Source organism: Chlorocebus sabaeus, chromosome 14, assembly GCF_047675955.1.
Source record: "Chlorocebus sabaeus isolate Y175 chromosome 14, mChlSab1.0.hap1, whole genome shotgun sequence".
Classification (NCBI taxonomy): domain Eukaryota; kingdom Metazoa; phylum Chordata; class Mammalia; order Primates; family Cercopithecidae; genus Chlorocebus; species Chlorocebus sabaeus.
The window spans coordinates 45,949,320-45,968,384 of NC_132917.1; the positions used below are offsets into that span (position 1 = coordinate 45,949,320).

Here is a 19,065-nt window from a genome sequence, read left to right on the forward strand (position 1 = left end):
TTACTTCCCATTGTTTGTGCTGGGGAGGGGGATGATAACAGAATTAGGTTTGGCCGAAACTTCACATCCCATTGTTATTCTGGAATTCTGGGATTTGACTAATACACAGTAGGTTTGTGAAGGTTCGTTAAGTTTCCACATCAACCTCAGTCTCCTCAATGTGAGAAGGCCTGGCCACATAGTGGCAGCCTCCTGCCCTCCATGTTCCTCTGGCTACTCCTTTCTGGACCTACTCCACCACAACAGCAGCTTTCTCAGAGCACAGAGCTTGGATGTCAATGGAGTATTTCAGGTGTGAGAGCCTAGCTAGGTGTGGAAGAAGGTGGTGAATGGCTAGGCCAGGGAAATATGAAATATATTTGCCTTAAGTAAGGAGATGGAAAGATAAGCCCTCCAGAGTAGGGCTTATCAACTGAGATGACTTAGAAAATAAACCAGATCCTGACCTAGGACTTTAGCCACACTCCTTCCCCACCAGCACAGCAGCTGACATCTCAGCTAGTGTTGGCAGTAACAGGATTTGCAATCTTCCTGGGAGGCATGGCAGACTCGGACTATAGGTACCTGGGGTGTGGGTTTTCAACCAAATAATTGAGAAGACAGTCACCCAAAAATGTGGCACTGCAGAATGCAGCACCCACTTTGTATCACAGGCAGTGAGCTAAGGGGAAGTGCTGGACAGAACAGGGTGCTGGTCTCCACTGTTACTATCTGTGAGACCCTGAGAAATTCACTGACTCTCTCTGCTCATTTCCTGTAAAATGAGGGACTTAAGTAATCCCTAAGATTTCTTCCAGCTCCAGCCACGTGACAGCAGGGATTTGCAGGGTTTTTAAATCAATTGTATTGCAATAAAATTTACATAGAATAAATGCACCCATTTCAAGTCCACATTCTGATGCATTTGAAAAATGTATATATCCGTGTGACCACCAGCACAATAAGTATATAGAACACCTCCATCCTCCCAAGAAGTTTCCTGCCCATAGCCCCAGGCAACCCTGGTCTGCTTTCTGTCACTGGAGATTAGATTCGTCTTTTCTAGAGTTTCTTATAAATGGAGCCACATAGCATGTACTTTTTTTGTGTCTGCCTTCTTTCACTCGGCATCATGTTTTTGAGATTTGGGACTTACAATTTTAACTTTAGTGTGGACATTTCCAAGCATATGTAAAAGTAGAGCGAATCATTGAAGGCATCCCCATGTGTTCATCATGCAGCGCCAACAATTAGCAATGTACGGTAATTAGCAATTAGCAATCAAGGGAGACAGTTCTATCTGTTTTGTTCACAGATGCATCCCCAGGATTGAGAACAATTCCTGGCACATAGTAGGTATTCAATCTGTATTTGTGGAATGAACAAATGAATTCCCCAGATCTACAGTCTTTTTTTCAGCTCTATCTCAAAATTCTCTTCTCACCTTTTATGGCTCAAGATCAGTTCCAGTGTATGCCCGGGGATTTGGGGTCATAAGATCCTGCTTTAGGAAACCTGAAATTATTGTTGAATGGTGAGAGAAGGTGGGCGACCTCATCTTGACTTGAGAGGCACATGTTAGAATGTTTACAGTTCCCATTTCACAGGCAGTGCAATAATAAATCCTGGGCCAAGAGAACTGATCTCTATCTAGAACATTTTCCTAAATAAGTGAGGGAGAGATTGGTAAGTGGAGGAACTGAGTCTTTGCCAGGGCCAGATTGGAAAGTTTCTTCTTTGGATACCAAAAATATCCCTGGAATGGTAAACCCAACAGCTGTCAGCAATAACACGGCTTTGAAAAGTAGACGATAAATGAAAAAAGGCCCCCAGTTAGAAGCAGAATGAGTCCAAGTTGCCACTGTTTTCTTACCCACTTCTAGTTGGAGACACAGGCTCCTGCTGCATCACCAGGCTCGGGTCCTGCCACTGCACATCCTGCTGCGGGGGGCCAGCTCACTGCAGGGCCTGGCTCAGCAAGCTCAGGCCCCAGGCAAGCCAGGGCAGGCAGGGTACTGTCTCCTCCTGAGGCTCTTTATTCCTGGATAGCCACACAGCATTTTCTACCTCATGTTCTGTCCCAGGCATCTCCTGGGGTGCCCCTAATGTCTATGAAACAACCCCAAAAGACTTGGTGGGGATGGCGGCCTCTTGCACTGTGAGGAGTACACGGCAGAATGCAGTTGTTTGTTTGATCTTAACACAGTAACACTGCTATTGACAGAAACCATTGAACTGGCAGCTTGTGCTGGGCACAGTGCTGCGTGTCTTTGTGCAGATGGCTGCATCGATGCCTCCCGGCAGTTCATCATAGAAGGCAGGATAGCACATGCCAGGGGCACAGCCTCGGGGTCAGAACAAGCTGATTCCAAGTCCTAACTCCACCTCTTGCCCAGCCTGCACCTTAGACAAGACGTCTAATGCCTCGGAGCCCATTTCCCCATCTTTACAATGGAGATGTGATCACAGCACTCTGCTCCCTGTGGAGTGGGTGTGAGGTTACAAGAGCCGGGCGTGGAAGGCATCAAAGCACTGGCAAAGTCTCCATCTGTAAGCTTTGTTATGTTTTCCTCCTAAAGAAGCTAAGGCTGTCCCAGGCACTAAGCTGGTGCTAGAAATACAAGGCAGATGCCCATGTGGAGCTCCAGTCCAGTGGAAAAGACACTTCAGACTGAGTCATCATTTAGCCCCAGTTATGAGGAGTACCAAGAAAGAGAACCCCGGCACAAGGGTCAAGGTATATATAGGAGGGGACTAGCCTGCTTTGGGGATCATTCCCCCAGGAAGAGGCATTTCCTTTCCCATACAGCAGCACCAGACACATCCCTTGAGTGGCCTCAGGAATGGTTTCAGAGCTCACATGCAGCATCCTCTCAGTCTGGCTCTTGGAGGGCTGGTGGGCTCTGGCGGAGAGAACGGCTGTGGTGCTCTGCCGTCCTCCAGAGACTCTGCAGGCTTCATTCCCTTAGCTGAGAGCCTGCAGAGCCAGGCTGAGCTGGGCCCTGCTAGTGTCAGAAGCCCCAGGCCCTCTTTGCCCCCAGGCACTGCCAGCCTCTTGGGGGAGCTAAGACTCCTGGGGCACTTAGCAACATACCCAGGCTGTTTCGAAATCCCAGAGTGGATGTCCTCTGGGGCCAGTGTACACTGGATGGACGATGTGGACTCATCCATAACCAGGTGGCCCGATGTGGCTGGAATGTACGCTTTATATTTTTGTTACCAAATTTCAGAAGCAATGTGTCACAGCCAAAGGACTGCATGGGTGTGGGCCTGGGAGGGCCTGGATGCGCCTGGGAGGGTTTGAGGAGCAGGAATAAGCGCCACCCCTCAGAACTGCCCAGAAGTGCCTCCTTCACTAACAAGAATGGAGACATAATGTGTTTGGAGCTAATGCTTTGAGACTATTGGCTTCACCTGCACGTAGAAGACACCTCTGGAAAGAGGCTTAGATACAGAGTCTACATCCAGGGGAGTGTTCTCAGCCATTTCTACATGAGACAGCCTTCCCCGCAGAGCACCGTATGGTCACTGAGACCAGAGGGGATGCCCCGTGCTGGGGACCCCTGTGATCTGAAAGACTTCAGCAAAAGGGGGCACTTCAGGTCCTGAAAATACTTCTCAGGGCTTTCTCCTTTATGTGGATTCCTCAGAGACAGTTACTGTACCACTTAGAAAGCCAGGCTTTTTATAAGGGAAATGTTTAAATCAGTGGTTCTTAACTTAGCAGTGGTATCACTACCCCCTTGGAGAATCTGATATAGTAACCTCGGTCTCCAGGAAAACCCTGAGGTGTCCATAAACACAATACACTGTTCTATATTCTACCAGGTTCATGGAAACCCTGAAGCCGTCCTCTGAGGCAGGGGTCTGCAAACTGCAGCCCGTGGGCCAAATCTAGCCCACCACCTGCTTTTGTGCAGCCCTAGAATAAGAATGGTTTCCACGCTTTTTTTAATGGTTGAGGAATACTATTTCAGGACATATGAACACTGTATGGAATTCAAACATCAGTGGCCATAAAGTTTTATCGGAACACAGCCACGGTCACTCATTTACATAGGTTCATGCTGCTTTTGGGCTACAGTGGCAGAGTGGAGTGGTTATGACGGAGACCGTATGGCTCACAACATCTAAAATATTTCCTACCTGGCCTTTCGCAGAAAAAAATCCAACCCTTGCTCCAAGGGTGGGAACCCCATTTAAGAAGCTTATTTTATATTCCTTACTTTTGCTTAAAATGATTGAGCCATGGAATTTAGACATAGAAGCAGCATTGAAAGTCTCCTTGAAAAGCTTCTCACTTTACCAATGGCAGATGAGGAACGTGTTCCCCAGGTTTGCAGGAGCGAGAGCCACGAAGGGGCTCTGTCCTGGGCCCTCCCTTTTATCTGTTGGTTTCTGAATTGGCACTGCCTTCTGAAGGAACCTTTAGGTAGTTGCCCTGAAGTTTTGTTTCAAAGCATCATAACACATGTTAGAAGTTTGGTGGCAGTCCCTGAAAGCTGTGTCTTTAGACCTCAGCTAATTCCCAAACGATAGTTGGCTGAACTCCTTTGATCTCTGTTTGCTGGGTGTAGGGGAGGAGGTTTGCTGTTAGCTAATACCTGAAGCAGAGTTTTCCTTTTTCCTAAAGGAACTCCGCAAATGGAATTTGTAAAAAAAAAAAAAAAAAATTTTTTTTTTTTTAAATAGTTTAGCAAACAATAATAAGACTGGAGAGGGGAAATAGTTGAATTCCATCAAATAGCGGACCTGATAGAATTCAGTTGTGGTTGATTGTTCAGCATGCCTGGCAGTCTGAGAAAATTTGGTCCATTTAGCAAATAGATGTGTGTGTCTGACTGCCTCCAAAGGAGTGAAGCAACTTTCCCTCAGAAGTGATTTAGCGAGGAAGCCAACCAGATTATGGGGAAGGGGCCTGTGAGGCCCGGCCTGAGGCTTGGGCAACTTGTCCCTACGGCTACAGGGGCCACCGAGCTGCCAAGACGCTTTCCGTTGGGCTGGGGAATGGCGGGCCAAGTGGCTTCCCATTTTAACTGCCATTTGTGCCCTTGTGCTTAAAAAGCAAGTGGGTCTTCAGTTTCTTCTCCCTTAAAAGGTGGAAGCAGTGATCTTTTCAACAATGTAAAGGTCACACACTGGAGGATTGTGAGACCCATTCAGCCAGGAGATAACTTTTTAAAATCGAATTAGTAGGCCACATTTAAAAAGAGATGTAAGTGAAAATGTAGACTGGGGCATTTAGTGGCAACTCCAAAGACCTGGGATCCCTGGGTCTGTGTCCCCGACAGGCGGCAACAGCTGGTGAGGCATGCAGCCCTCAGCTTGCTGGGCTCCTCAGTTCCCGGGGCGCCCAGGCTCCCCCGTGCCATTGGACTTTGTGCACACACAACACAACACACACAGACATCCAAAGACACACACATGTCCCACTCATTAGAAAGAAAAGGAGATCTGATGCTTTTTAATGTTTTTGAGATAAGATCTGGCACTGTCAAACCCAGGCTGGAGTGCAGTGATACGATCTTGGCTGGCTTGCAACCTCTACCTCCTGGACTCAAGCCAACCTCACACCTCTGCCTCCTGAATAGCTGGGATTACAGGCACATGCCACCATGTCTGGCTAATTTTTGTATTTTTTTTGTAAAGAAGGGTCTCACTATGTGGCCCAGGCTGGTCTCAAATTCCTGGGCTCAAGCTATCTACCTACCTTGTCCACCAGAAGTGCTGGGATTATAGGCATGAACCACCACGCCCAGCCAAGAGATGGTGTTACAGCCTGCAATTTTAGCCAGCAGTGCTAAAATTTGCTTCTTTCCTTGTTTTTCTAAATTCCTTCCTTGTTTTTCTCATCTTATTCCAGAAAGTTTAAAGATGGCCCACCAGTATACATAAAGTTTACTATGAATGTAATGTCAGTGGAAAGGAAGAAAGAGAAAACAGCACAGGAAGGCAAAAAGGAATCAGGAATGTTCTTTTGGGTGGGTCACATAGTTGGCTCTTGGCCTCCAGTGAAAACTAATTGGTTCTAGATTTCATGTACATGGGAGAAAAATGCACACAGGTGGCCCAGGTGAAACAATGATTATTCCGTGAACTAAGACCAAATAGAAAGTTCTCTCCAGGATCATCCCAAAGACAATTCTGTTTGTTCTAACCATACAGTTGTGATCTATAGATGTATTGAGGAAGGAACAATGCCAATAATTTACTCGATGCCATCTACTGTTCTTACCACTTGATTGTATTCTTTCATTTAATCCTTATAACAAATATGGGGAGGACTACTAATGTCCCCATTTTATGGATGAGAAAATGGCGGCACAGAGATTACATAATTGGCCCAAGGGCACAAAGTTAGTACCTGGAGAGGCAGGCATAGAATTCAGGCAGTTGGGTTGCAGAGCATGAAGGCTAAGCCACTAAGCTACCTCCTCTCACAGATCGGCATTTAAAGAAACCAGTCTGATTCCACGAGAGTTCTCAGATGTCCCGATTTTATAAAGACCAATATAAAATAGACCAAGAAGTCATGAAGCTGAGAAGGAATGCCAGTATATAGCAGGAACTTGCTATGTGTTGGAGGAGGCCAAATCTAGAATGGTCTTAGGCTCCTAAGCAGGCCTTTGGACAACAACAACAAAAAAGGCCTTTTGAAATTGTTAAAAGAAGAAAGAAAGAGACCCATGGCCTTTATATGGAGGGACTCCACCAGGCTGCCCATCAGAATCACTTATGGAGCTTTAAAAACTCACTGTCTGGAGATTCCAATTCGTCAGGTCTAGGACCATGCTCAGGTGTCTAAATAGCTGTGTTTGGTTTTTATGCACAGCCAGGATTGAGAACCACTGTGTTAAAAAATGGCAAAAGGCAGACCTGTTATTTTGCCTCCAACTTTTCCCCAAAGAGAAATAGCTCCAAAGTACAAAGGTAAGGATGAAAACCACAAAGGGAAAACTGAAACCCAAGACAGGCAAGTTACATTTAATAAAGCTCCCCTGGGGAACCCTATTATTCCATGCCCAGACCAGATCCCAAAGCAATTAAACAGAATCTCTAGAGTGGGACGAGCATCTCAGTGGGTTGAAGCTCCCCTGGGTGACTCCAGTGTAGGTCCAGGTGAATTACATTCCAGGTTACGGAAGAATCTGCTCTGCCTACTGGTTGGTAAATTGGAAATGATGGGATAGAGTAGTGATACCAAGTGATAGGAGAAAAGCAAACAGTCTCCCAGTATTCAGAAACTGGGAAAATGTGAACTTAGGACACTTTGAAATTGATATTATTAAAGCAAGTTTCTCGAAATTCTTAATGAGAAGATAGTTTGTGGACATTTAGGGAGCAGTAATAATCACTTGAAGCAATTAACTTCATTTCCAGCAGAGAAATGCTCAGCCATTTGTATCTTTATTCCAGCAAAGCAACTGAGCAAAATGAAAACAGTGACCATGGCTGGTTGCTTCTCAATCAATTTCACAACCACACCCCAAAGAGTGCTGGTGGGACTTGATGTCACCTTTGTAAGAGGGCTGTTTCAGGGACCAGGTCAAATGGCTCTGGTCCTGATCCTGTGCTAAATAATATTTGTGTAAATGTCCCAATAGATTGGAGGCATGCCAATCAAATTTTAGGATGACATAAAGCTGGAGGATATAGCAGATAAGATGAATGATAGACTTAAAATGACATTTGCATTGTATTTTAAGGTTTATCTGGACTTTACCTACAACCCTCAGAAAGCTAGGTATGTCTGTTATCTCTACTTCCTAGCTAAATACACTGAGATTCAGAGAGGTAAACTGCAGAATCATGGTGATCTTGACAGGCTAGAAATATGTCCCAAAATAAGAAGAAATCAAGGTTAAGTCTGGATTTTAAAAACCAATTTCAAGCTGGGTATGGTGGCTCGCACCTGTAATCCCAGCAGTTTGGAAGGCAGTGGTGGGAGGATCGCTTGAGCCCAGGAATTTAAGCCCAGCCAGGGCAACACAGCGAGATTTCTTCTCTCTATATACTTAAAAATTTTTTTAAAAATCAATTTAGAAAAATAAGATTGGAGTTTGTATTAGTTGCCCAGGGCTACTGTAACAAAGTACCAAAACCTGGGTGGCTTAGAACAATAGAAATTTATGATCTTACAGTTTGAGGCTGGAAGTCTGAAATCAAGGGGTTGGCAGGGTCTTGCTCCCTCTGAAACCTACAGAAAAATCTTTCCTTGCCTCTTTCAGCTTCTGGTAGCCGCAGACGTTCATTGGCTTGTGTGGCACAGCTTCAGTCTTCACACGTGTCCCCGTGTCTCTTCCCTCTGTGCATGTCTGTCTCTGTGTCCAATTTCCCCTCTTATAAGGACACCAGTCATATTGGATCAGGGCCCACTCTAATGACCTCATCTTCATTTGATTACATCTGCAAAGAACTTATTTCCAAATAAGACCATGTTCTGTGGTGCTAGGGGTTAAGACTTCACATATCTTTTTGGGGAGACACAATTCAGCTCATAATGGGGTAAAATTGGATTGATACAACTAAGATAGTGTCAACGTTTTCTCATAGCTACTTAAGAAATGATAAAACATTGATACTGTCTTAGACAACGTTAATGTAATTTAAGGGTTCACGCCTACTAGAAAGTAACACCACTGCACTTGGCACTGTTCAGACCACAGAGGTAGGAACCTAGCACTCACCTCTGGCCACCACCTTCTAAGAAGGAGATGGATTAAAAAAAAAAAAAATGGCTGGGCACGGTGGCTCATGCCTGTAATCCCAGCACTTTGGGAGGCCGAGGCAGGCAGGTCACCTGAGGTCAGGAGTTCAAGACCAGCCTGACCAACATCGAGAAACCCCGTCTCTACTGAAAATACAAAAGTTAGCCAGGTGTGGTGGCACATGCCTATAATCCCAGCTACTCGGGAGGCTGAGGCAGGAGAATCACTTGAACCTGGGAGGTGGAGGTTGTAGTGAGCCAAGATTGTGCTATTGCACTCCAGCCTGGGCAACAAGAGCGACACTCCGTCTCAAAAAAAATAGAGAACTGCCATGGACTCCCAATAGAAAGTTCCATGGGCAGTCCAGTGCCAGATGACCCTTTTATATGTTTTGACCTGTTTACTATAAAGAAAATCCAAAAGTATGAATATTTCTTGGCTAACAAAATTATAAAGAGGAAGAAGGGATGACAGATGATTATGTTCAGAGAAATTTTTAACTTGAGAGTTAAGAGATTCTCATTTTTGCCAGACAGGGCACTATGCAGTGATACCTTCCTTATTTCATTTAACTTCACACATCAGTATGAATGTATAAACATATACACATATATTATTTTAATTCGAATGTATGGCTATAAAGAATATATGCATCTATGTGAGGATCTAGTTAATGTTGAGATGTCGAGGAAGTGTTCTAATTATTTAAATTCCTTTTCTTTTAGAATATTTAAAGGAGAAAAGTGGAGCTTAGATAAGAATATGGACATTTCAAAGCTAGGACGACCTTGGGATTTGGCTGTTATAGTGACTAAAATTATTTTCAGCCATGAACATTAAGTGTCTGCTGTGTGCCCTGCCTTGCAGTAGGTACCTTGAGGGGTGTGATGGGGAATACGATACACATGAAATAGCAGAAGGGGCTAAATGCATGATCCAGACAGTGCCATAGGAGCTGGGAGGAGGGCAGGTTGGAATGAGACTGGAGTTAGGGAAGTCATAAGAAGGAGGCTCACATGGGACCTAGAAGGATGCTGGCATTTGGGAGACCATGTAGAGACAGCATATCTCAGTTCAGGTCACACCCCATGCGGCAGAGGACCTCTGACTTGGGGTCACTATGCTACTTGTGCTGTTGCTGTCACGCCAAGCAGAGTTAAGGGGGAAGGCAGGGACCAACAAGGTGGCCACATGAAAGCCAGCCCTATGCCCCAGCCTGTAAGATCAGGGAGTTTTCTCAGTGCTTTAAAACAAAGTCATCAGCTGATCTCCTGGGAATCAGATGAAGACAGAAGCAGACGCTGCTGGCTCCTCCGAAAGCTTGAGTTTATGACTTCAGCACAGTGAGGGCTGTGAGAGACTGTGCTGGCCAGACAGGAAGTAAGCATTGACGCTGCCTGCCCACCTCTGTCCTGGGCTCCCACCACCACCACAGCCGCTGAGCCTCTAGGCCTCAGAGTTGCCTGAGCTCTAAGGCGGGCCCAGTCTCTGAGAGGGATATGGAGTGACCTGAAACTCTTATTTCGTTCAGTTCCACCTCCCTCCCTGACTACAGACACCAAAAATGTACCCTTCCCCCAGAGTCAGTCCCAGATTTCTCAAATCCAAGACCTTATTTCTGAAACGATGCCAGAGGGAATCGGAATGTTGTTTTCCTCTAACATCAACCACAGGGGTCAGGGACATACCCACCAAGTCCCTAAAAGTATCTGTCTTGATGGAATTTTCCCAAACCGTGGTCGAACCTGTTTCTGTTTCTATCTTGAGTCAGCAATTAGAGAACTCTAGTGCCCCAAGTCCTGGGAGAAGACATTTCATTAATTGGGCCTAAGCCTACCTGTTTTGCAGGCCCCATGGTGCTAGTGATGGTCTGGCTCCAGGCCCTTCATGAATCAGACTACAGCCATACCCCCTTCACCCCCTGCCTCCACTTCCCAAAATCAAAACACCCCCTGACGGGACAGTAGTCCCTGGTCCTGAACCCAGATCACGTTACTGGCTCTAGATAAAGTAGCAGCAAGAGAGGTGCTTTTATTAATGTTTTCCAGCTGATATCTATTGAGTACGCAGTATGTGCCAGGCATTGTGCTAGGCTGGGGATAGAATGGTGAGTTCAACCCAGTCTCTGCCTGCAAGGAGCTCATAGATTAGTTGAAAAGAAGAGGCCTCCTCAGTGTGGTGAGTGCTAAGTTAGGAGAGATGGTGAGGGCACCCACAAGAAGCTTTGTTCAAGCAGCCTTGGAGGGACAAGGAGAGTTCCTGAAGGAAGGGCATGTACACGGAGGTGAGGAAATTGCATGGATGTAGGGCAGAAGGCAGGGATGGGGAAGGGCATTCCAGGTAGAGGGATAGGTGTGCAAGGCTGGAGCCAGGAGAAAGCAGGAGAAGCCCCACAGTTGGACAGTGCCAGGGAGATGAAGCTGGGGGAGGAGGCAAGGACAAGCTCCTGAAGGGCCTCAGAAGCAGGTGATTGAAAGATCTCAGGACTTTACCCCAAAAGCAGTGATGTGCAATGGAAGCATCTCGATTGCTGGAGGAAGCACTAGGATGTTCAGGCAGTCCTGGGCTCAGCCCTAGTTCTGGATTTGGAGGCACAGAAAGAAAGGTAAGACTCAGTCCCTACCTTCAGGAAACTCATTGATGGGCAGATTCCATGCACTGTGTTGGGTAACAACCAAGCTGTGCATGATGCATGCCCATGGCACACGAATGCTAAGATTTGAAGGCATGATGGGAGCTATCATTTATTGAGTGCCCTCTGTACGCCAGGTTCTGCAGAAGGAACCTAACATCACATCTCACTCAGTCCTCAAGGCAGCCTATAGTGTGCCTGTTACCACCCCCATGTGTGACAGATGAAAAGATCACGGCTTAAAGAGGTTAACTTCACAGCTTCAATAACCAGGAAGGGATGGCACCAGGATGAGCTCAGCCAGTGATCTTCCTCCTACTCTATGCAGCCTTCCCTAAGTGTGGGCCGAAGGTTGTAGGAAAGGCTTCAGGGATTAGGAAGGGACCAGAAAGTTAGAATGTTGTTCCCTGTGTTCCACTGTCATCTCTCAGGCTCTGCAGTGGGGGGCAGGAGCCTGACATTTAGGCATTAGGGGAGGCAGGGATAACTGAGGATCACAATAAACAAGTGTCTCTGAGAGCCTGCTCCTCAGAACCTTTAAGTCAAGTCCTGTGCCTGCTCTGTGAGGGAGGAAGCAGCTTTTCAAAGAATGAAATCAGTGAGTAGAGAATATAATCTGCAGTTCTTTCCAAATTTGAGGATGCTGTGCTGCCTATATACCATTAATAGGGGATGGGTTTTCCCAGGGACGTTTGCTTTGGAAAATTCCTAAGCCTCTAATGTTAACACTTAGAGATTGCACATAGTGGGAATAGTTATTTGAATTAGAAATGGGTGACTCACATGTACCTAAAATCTCTCCAAGGAAAGTAGGGTAGGGGCCAAGTAGTATAAGGAGATGGGTGAGCCAAGTCTGTAACGATCATGAAGAATGGCATATTCTCTCGAATGCCACAGATGATTCTGGAACCTCTAGAATCGCAGAGCTGAGCTAAATGGCTCTCCAAGGTAGACCACCATGAAGCTAAAGTCCTCTGGGAATGACACCACTAGCAGTATTAATTGAGCCTGGTTCCCTGGTTCACAACAGCAAGTTGGGAAATTCAGACCTCCTGTAGAATCTAGCTTTACTACTAAGCTCAGTTGACCTCAAGAAATGAAACCAGCTTCCATGATTAACAGACACTAATGACCAACAGGTGAAACACAATCAGGTAAATAGGGAGAGCCAGTGCCAGACAGCTTACAGATTTTCTGAAGGTCTTCATACACAGGTTCCTCTCAATTAGCAGCCAGCTGGGAGGGAGCTAGGGATGATTCTGAAACCGGGAGAATCCTGGTCACTATATCATACATGAGTTGAAAAGAGGGGGCCTCCTCAGTGTGGTGAGTGCCAAGTTAGGAGAGATGGTGAAGGCATCTCCTGCCTCCACGCCTTATACAGCCAGCCCTCTGCCTGGATTATACCGGTCTACCATAGACCTGGACATGGCCCGTCTTTGGTGATGTTACAAATGGAGTATTCCTCTTGCCGTATTCCTTGACTCTCTTTTTCTCTCTACTGCCACCCCTACTACTCCATTGTCCCCTTCGGCTCCAGCTCCCCCCAGTGTGGATGCCCCTGGCTTGCCTTCTGGGATGATACCCAGTGCTTCCCCAATTGTTGCCACAGCCTGCCCAGCCCACTCCTCCCTCTAGACTCACTTCACCAGGCACAGAGGGCCCATAGCCTGCAATCCTCCCCAGTCAGTGAATCCCTCCCCCTTCCACAGAGATCTTCAGAAGAGGTGTCCCACACCCTTTGCCCAGGCGCCACCCTCCCGCGTCGATGTGCGTCACTGTTGGGATGGTCTTTGTTGTTTCCCTCTCAAGCAGGGCCCTCCTTTTCCTCTTGTTCTGTACACACTGGAGAGGGAGAACAGATGGTCCTCCTGCCGGGGGCCAGCCCTCCTGGCAGAGGTGACCAAACTACCCAGCTTTCCCTTCTCAGGGGCAGCATGGATGCCCCTCAGCTGCAGGTTCTGTTTCTGGGAATCCCTTGGGTTTTCTGTGTGTCCTCTCCTTCCACCTTCCAAGGTCTCTGAGACCTGCTGACCTATGCAGCTCAAGCCCAGAAAGAAGACACCAGGCAGGACTGGTGGTGCTAAAAGATGGTAGAAATCAGTTTGTCCCTTCTCCGTGCTGTTTGTGATTCTGATTTCAACCTGGGGCCATTTGAAAACAGTCCCCTGCGCAGCTCACCCGGCCCATGTTACCCCTATCTTCCTGGACTCACAGCTGTCTCCCACCATGCTTGCCTACTGGCAGGCCTTTCTGGCTTTATTTTGCCTAGTGGTGTTACCTAAATGTCTCCTGGTTGAACTTGACTCTTGTTATATCTTCCAATTTCTCCCGTGTCCAGATTTCCAGACCTTACCCACTGTGGAAGGCATCACACTGAAACCCAGACATGAATTCTGGCTCTGTTCTTAACCAGTCCGGTGACCCTGGGAAAGTCACCAAACCTCTCTGAGCCACAGTTTCCTCATCTGTAGGATCAGGATGTTACCGGCCTGTTCTGAGGATCAAATGAGCAAATAAATGCAAAGATGCTTTGTAAACTGTAAACCAACATTCTCCAAACTGCATTCTGTAGAACCTGCTCTCAGGAGAGGTGTTCATAAACTACTTAGGAAAAAAAAAAGAAAGTTTTAGGTCAAGTTTGAGGAAGCCTGGCCCAAACAAAGCAAACCAGATTTCCTCACTCCAGAATTTCTCGGAGACTAACTTGACAATGTGCATAGCAAATCTCCAAGAGCAGGGTAGAAAACATGGCTTTGTGTCAAAACCCCTTTTTTCATGGACTACTTATTAACTTCTTTAGGTTACCGGTTTCCACAGAGCATAGTGTATATTAATATTATTTCTCCTACAACTAATAATGTGAATCTTTCCACAAGATTTATTCCATCATCCAGGTCACTAATCCTGGGTAATACCAGTTAATCAGTGTCTGAAAAAAGTATTGCTGGAGTCCTTGCCTTTAATCTTCTGGGCATTGTGCTCTGTGCTGTGGGGGAGAGGGTACCCGCTATTGAAGGCCTCTGCCATTGGACTCCAGCCCTAACTCCCACCATCCTCACACTGCACTCTGCCCCTGCAGCTTGGTGAACCCACTGGCCTGTATATGCATCTTTTGTCTTTCTATTCCCTGCCTTTGTTCCATCCTTCTCCCTGCCAAAGTACCTCCCTCCCATTTCTACCAGTACAATTGTCACCCATTCCTCAAATTTTAGTCCAAACCCTGCCTTCTCCATGGAAATTTTTCTAACTAAAGCGATGTGTTCTACACAGGACTACTGGCCCCTCAAACTCAACTCTAAGCCCCTAAAGGCAGGCAGCATTATTTATACTTCCTGATTTTCTCCAAAAACCAGGATTCATTTGTGGATTGATTGATTGCTCCCTTCCACCCCACCCCCCAGAACCATAAGGCTCACAGTTGTACTTTGGGAACTTAAACCCAGAGGTATGGGTCCTTCAGAGCTGCGGAGTCAGTGGTGAGTTTACACTCTTCATTCAATAGACACGTACTGCTAGGGAACTGCTGGGAACCCAAGGTTGAACAAGACAAGGTCTCTGCCTTTAAGAAGCTCTTGGTCTAGACAAAAGCATAAAAACATCATGGCAAGTCAATGTGCTGAGTGTAATAATTGAAAAAATATGGGAGCACACAGTTGGGTTCATGGTGAGAATAAGTGGAAATCGAGGCAGGCTTCTAGAGAGGATGTCACCTGGAGCAGACGTGGCCGGATTATGGGGAAGAAGGACCTCTGGGAGGGGATTCAGGAGGGAGGTTGTAATGGAGCCAGAAGGTTATAGCAGTTGCTGGAAGAGGGTGTGAGATGGGACCTTTGCATCATACACACACAAACACACACACACACACACACACACACGTCTGTGGGAATCCCACTTCCCTGCTTTTCCATCATACCCTCTCACCCCTTCTTCCTTCTCACCTTGACTCATTCTTCCTCTCCTCTGTCACCTCCGGGTCCTGGGGCCATCCATCGTTACCTCATTGGGACAGCCCCGTGTCTGCTGTCTGTTGGTAGCTAGAGGCCTGCTTTGGTGACAGGCTGGTCAGTGCGGTGCCCACTCCCCATGGGGGGCCCTCAGGAGGGAGGGCAGCCTCCACTTACCACTTTCTCTTTTCTTCCCACAGAAAACCAAAAGAGACGTCAATAATTTTGACCAAGACTTTACCCGGGAAGAGCCGGTACTCACCCTTGTGGACGAAGCAATTGTAAAGCAGATCAACCAGGAGGAATTCAAAGGCTTCTCCTACTTTGGTGAAGACCTGATGCCCTGAGAGCCCACTGCAGTTGGACTTTGCCGACGCTGCAAGAAGGGGTGCAGAGAAGACTCCTGTGTTGCAGAGACTCAGCAGGTCTTGAACTACTTCTCCTCCTCAGAGCCCCAGTCCCATGTCCACTGTCTATTTATTGCATTCCCTTGCCCCAGGCCACCTCCTCCCCCTCCCACCTGGTGACCAGAAGGCGCTCTCGGTTCTTGTCTCACCAGTAATACAGACTCATTGGGTCAGCAGTTAGCTGTATACACTGCCGTGTTTGGACCGTTGGCAAGCCTGGTTCCACTCCTCAGGGGCTCCTGGCAGTGAAGCAACTTCAGTTCTTTTACTGCAAAGAAAAGAAAAAAGAAAGCAAGCAAACAAGAAGACTCTGGCTCTGCTATTGGACACAGATCCTGACCCCTCTTGCTTCTTTTCCCTCCTGCGCCCCAGCTTGTCATCCCTGCCCTTCTGTCCTGGAGAAGAGACTGGTGCTTCTCCGCACGCACGAGGGAGGGCGCCCTCAAGGCATGCCCTCTGAGGGAGGGAGACCAGAGATGCAGGGATTGGCCAGCTGGGTTGGTTTGCTCTGGAATGGCTAACTCTTGCCTGCTTTGGTTTTAGCTTTTCAGCATGCCAAAGTCATGTAAGTTTGTGTCTTGTGGAAGAAATCCTCTTTGTGGAAAAAGGAACGCGGTTTTGAACTCTGTTAACATTTGAAAGATATATTTTCAAATTCACTTTCTAATTGGCCAAAAGATATAAATTCCAGTCTGAATACAGGTAGATATTAAAGGGCTAATACAAAATGAGAAACCGGTCGTCCAAGGTGGATGCTGTCAGTGACCGAGTGACACATGAGGGCTGCATGAATTGAGAGAAAAGGCAGCAAGTAGCATTCCTCATCATTCAAGTTCTACCTGGACACAAAGGCCAGGACCCTGGGGTTCCAACAAAGCTCAGCTCCCAGATTCTCTTTCCAGTTTCATCCTAAGTTCCTAGCATAAACACTATTTATTTTCTGCAGCAGTGTGTTATTTTAGCGCACTTATACAAAATGGTAGTACTACTGTGTTGTGATTTTTAAACATTAAACATGTAAAGTTATATATGAAATACCTGCTTTTGGAATAAGCAGAATGAGGCTAAACATGGGTTATACAAAGGGTATCTGGAGACTGAACGGCAACTTGTTTGAAAACTGACAGTGTCACAAGATGTACTCAGTTTTGTTTCTGTGTGACATGCAATGGCAACTCATGTGGACACTATTTAAGGGATGTGACATTACCTCCTGTAGATATGCTAACAGTGTTATTCTTTCATTTCCAAGGGTTCTGTGTGACTTTGTGTATACGTTTCCTGGAGGTCATTTGATTACCTAATTTACTGAACTGATTTAGCAGGGAATGGAATCCATTCCAACTATTGCACGTGGATTTCCCAGCTGCCCCTAAGTATATATACTTGTGAGTGGCAAAGTGGCACTAATGAAGCTTTTTGCCTTTTGTACATTTGAGATTTTTGTATATAGTGTTTGCTGCAAGGCCTGTGGAATTAATTCATTGAATATAGAGGTATCAACTGCTGCATGTTCAGGCATATTATAAAACTGTAGTCTATGAAAGAATAATTATAATAATGTCCAGGTGCAATACTCTGTAAGTGGATTGGTTCAAATTACCGAGACATAGGTGTGCTCCTTTATGGGGGATGGGGGGTGTGTTGGGGATTCTTTGTATTGTTTATTTCATTTTGGTTTATTTTAAAAGATGTAAACATGTATTAAGCTATATTAAATCTCACATACAGTTCTCCTGTGCTCTATTATACCCTGATAGAGATGGGGGAGAGAAAGGAATGTTTTTGATGGTGGTTTCAAAGCTTGGACAGTAACTATCTTGAGCCCACAGAGAGTCTGTGTCCATATTTGCATCTGGCTGGTCATAGCCTTTGTTACTAATGATGACATTCAGTTCTCTTTTGTTTTTATTTTTTAAAAACTCAGGTGTAATTATTATCTGTTCTTATAATAATTGCAAATATTAAATATTATGATATATCAATTCATGTGTTTGGCATACCAGTGAATGATGAAGAACATTAGATTAATTTAATTTATCTTCGGTAACTTGACATTCTGGAGAGAGACTATCTTCTGGAGTTGAGTACAAGCACAGAAACATCTTTACGGTGGCATCATCTCATTTTTTAGGAAGACATGATAATACTGCCCATCATACTCATGTGTAACTACTGTTCTTTCTTCTGCTTTCTTCACCATTTTAAACTTTGGACAACCAAGCAAGCTCTAACTGCAATGCCAGATGGCCTTGTCCAAGGGTCTGGTGTTTGCATGGCAGTGGGGACTGGGCCTTTCCTACAGGACAACTGGCAAGTTTGCTGGGAAGTCAAATAATACATTCCACCTGGCAGCTGAAGGCAGTCAGTCAGTCTGTCCCAGAAAGGGCCCTTTTTAGCACCCAAGGCTGGGCTGGCTGGGATGCCTCTGGCTGGTGATGTTCTCACACAGGCAGATTTAAATCCAGCAAAGGTCTATAGAAAAAGGCTTGTGTGTTCCTTGAGTAATCGTTGTTTCATTTTCATTTTTACAAGAGTTTGAAAATAGACACACTGTTAACACTTCTGCCAGTTTTTTCTAATCTTTCCCGCCCCACCCCCTTTCTCTCTCTCTCTCTCTCTCTAAAAAATAAAAAAAAAAAAAGGGGGGGAATGCAAAAAAAAAAAAAAAAAAGCCAAAAAATATATATGAAGGATAGCTGTTCTCCTGTGTTCTCTCATTATGGGCTTCGTGAAGTAGAAACATAATTTTTTTCCTCCAAAGGTGAAAAAACAACTTATTCTTGCTTTTAAAAAAAAAAAAGAAGGCTAAAAAATTACCTCTTTTTAAATTATGTGCAAAATAATTCTGGCTAACTATAAAATGTATTCAATTTTAGGATTTTTTTTTTTTTTTTGTATTGTGATGCTTTATTTGTACATTTTTTCCTTTCTGGATGTAATTTTAATCTCTTGCCATTCATTAGTGTTATTTCATTGTAAACATTATTGTGCCAAATGTACTGTATTCAAAAGGATGTGAATGTGTATTGTTTCAGAACCTAATAAATACAATGATGTTAAGTCTTATTTCTCAGTGCCAGTAAGAATTTTTAATCTCCGTTATGAGTGGCAAAGTGGCACTAATGAAGCTTTTTGCCATTTATATATTAGAGATTCAAAAATTCCTAAACCTAAACGTGGTTTCAGCTTTCCTTTCTCCTTGGAAGATGCACAAAAGCTGCAAATGACCATATTTGCACATTCCCCCTTCCTCTGTGCTTCTGGGCTGTCAGAAGGAATTAGGGGACCTGTGCCGACTGGACATGGCTCTCAGCTGCCTTGGCCTGTCTGCCTTGGGGTGCTGGGAGATAGGCAAGAAAGCACCTGCATTTTTGTCTTTCCAGAGAAGC

The 19,065-nt window shown here is 45.6% G+C and overlaps 1 protein-coding gene across 2 annotated transcripts in view; it reads left to right on the forward strand.

The window, feature by feature from the left end:
- Nucleotides 1-18,289, forward strand: part of PRKCE (protein kinase C epsilon) — a 538,653-nt gene extending 520,364 nt beyond the window's left edge. The window contains exon 15 of one of the 2 annotated variants that reach the window (XM_007970759.3): nucleotides 15,467-18,289. In XM_007970759.3, the coding sequence (XP_007968950.1) occupies nucleotides 15,467-15,613 (147 nt within the window). In that variant the 3' untranslated portion in view covers nucleotides 15,614-18,289. The remainder of the gene's footprint in view (nucleotides 1-15,466) is intronic. The other variant, XM_073022947.1, reaches the window with a different exon arrangement.
- The last annotated feature ends 776 nt before the right edge of the window (nucleotides 18,290-19,065 follow it).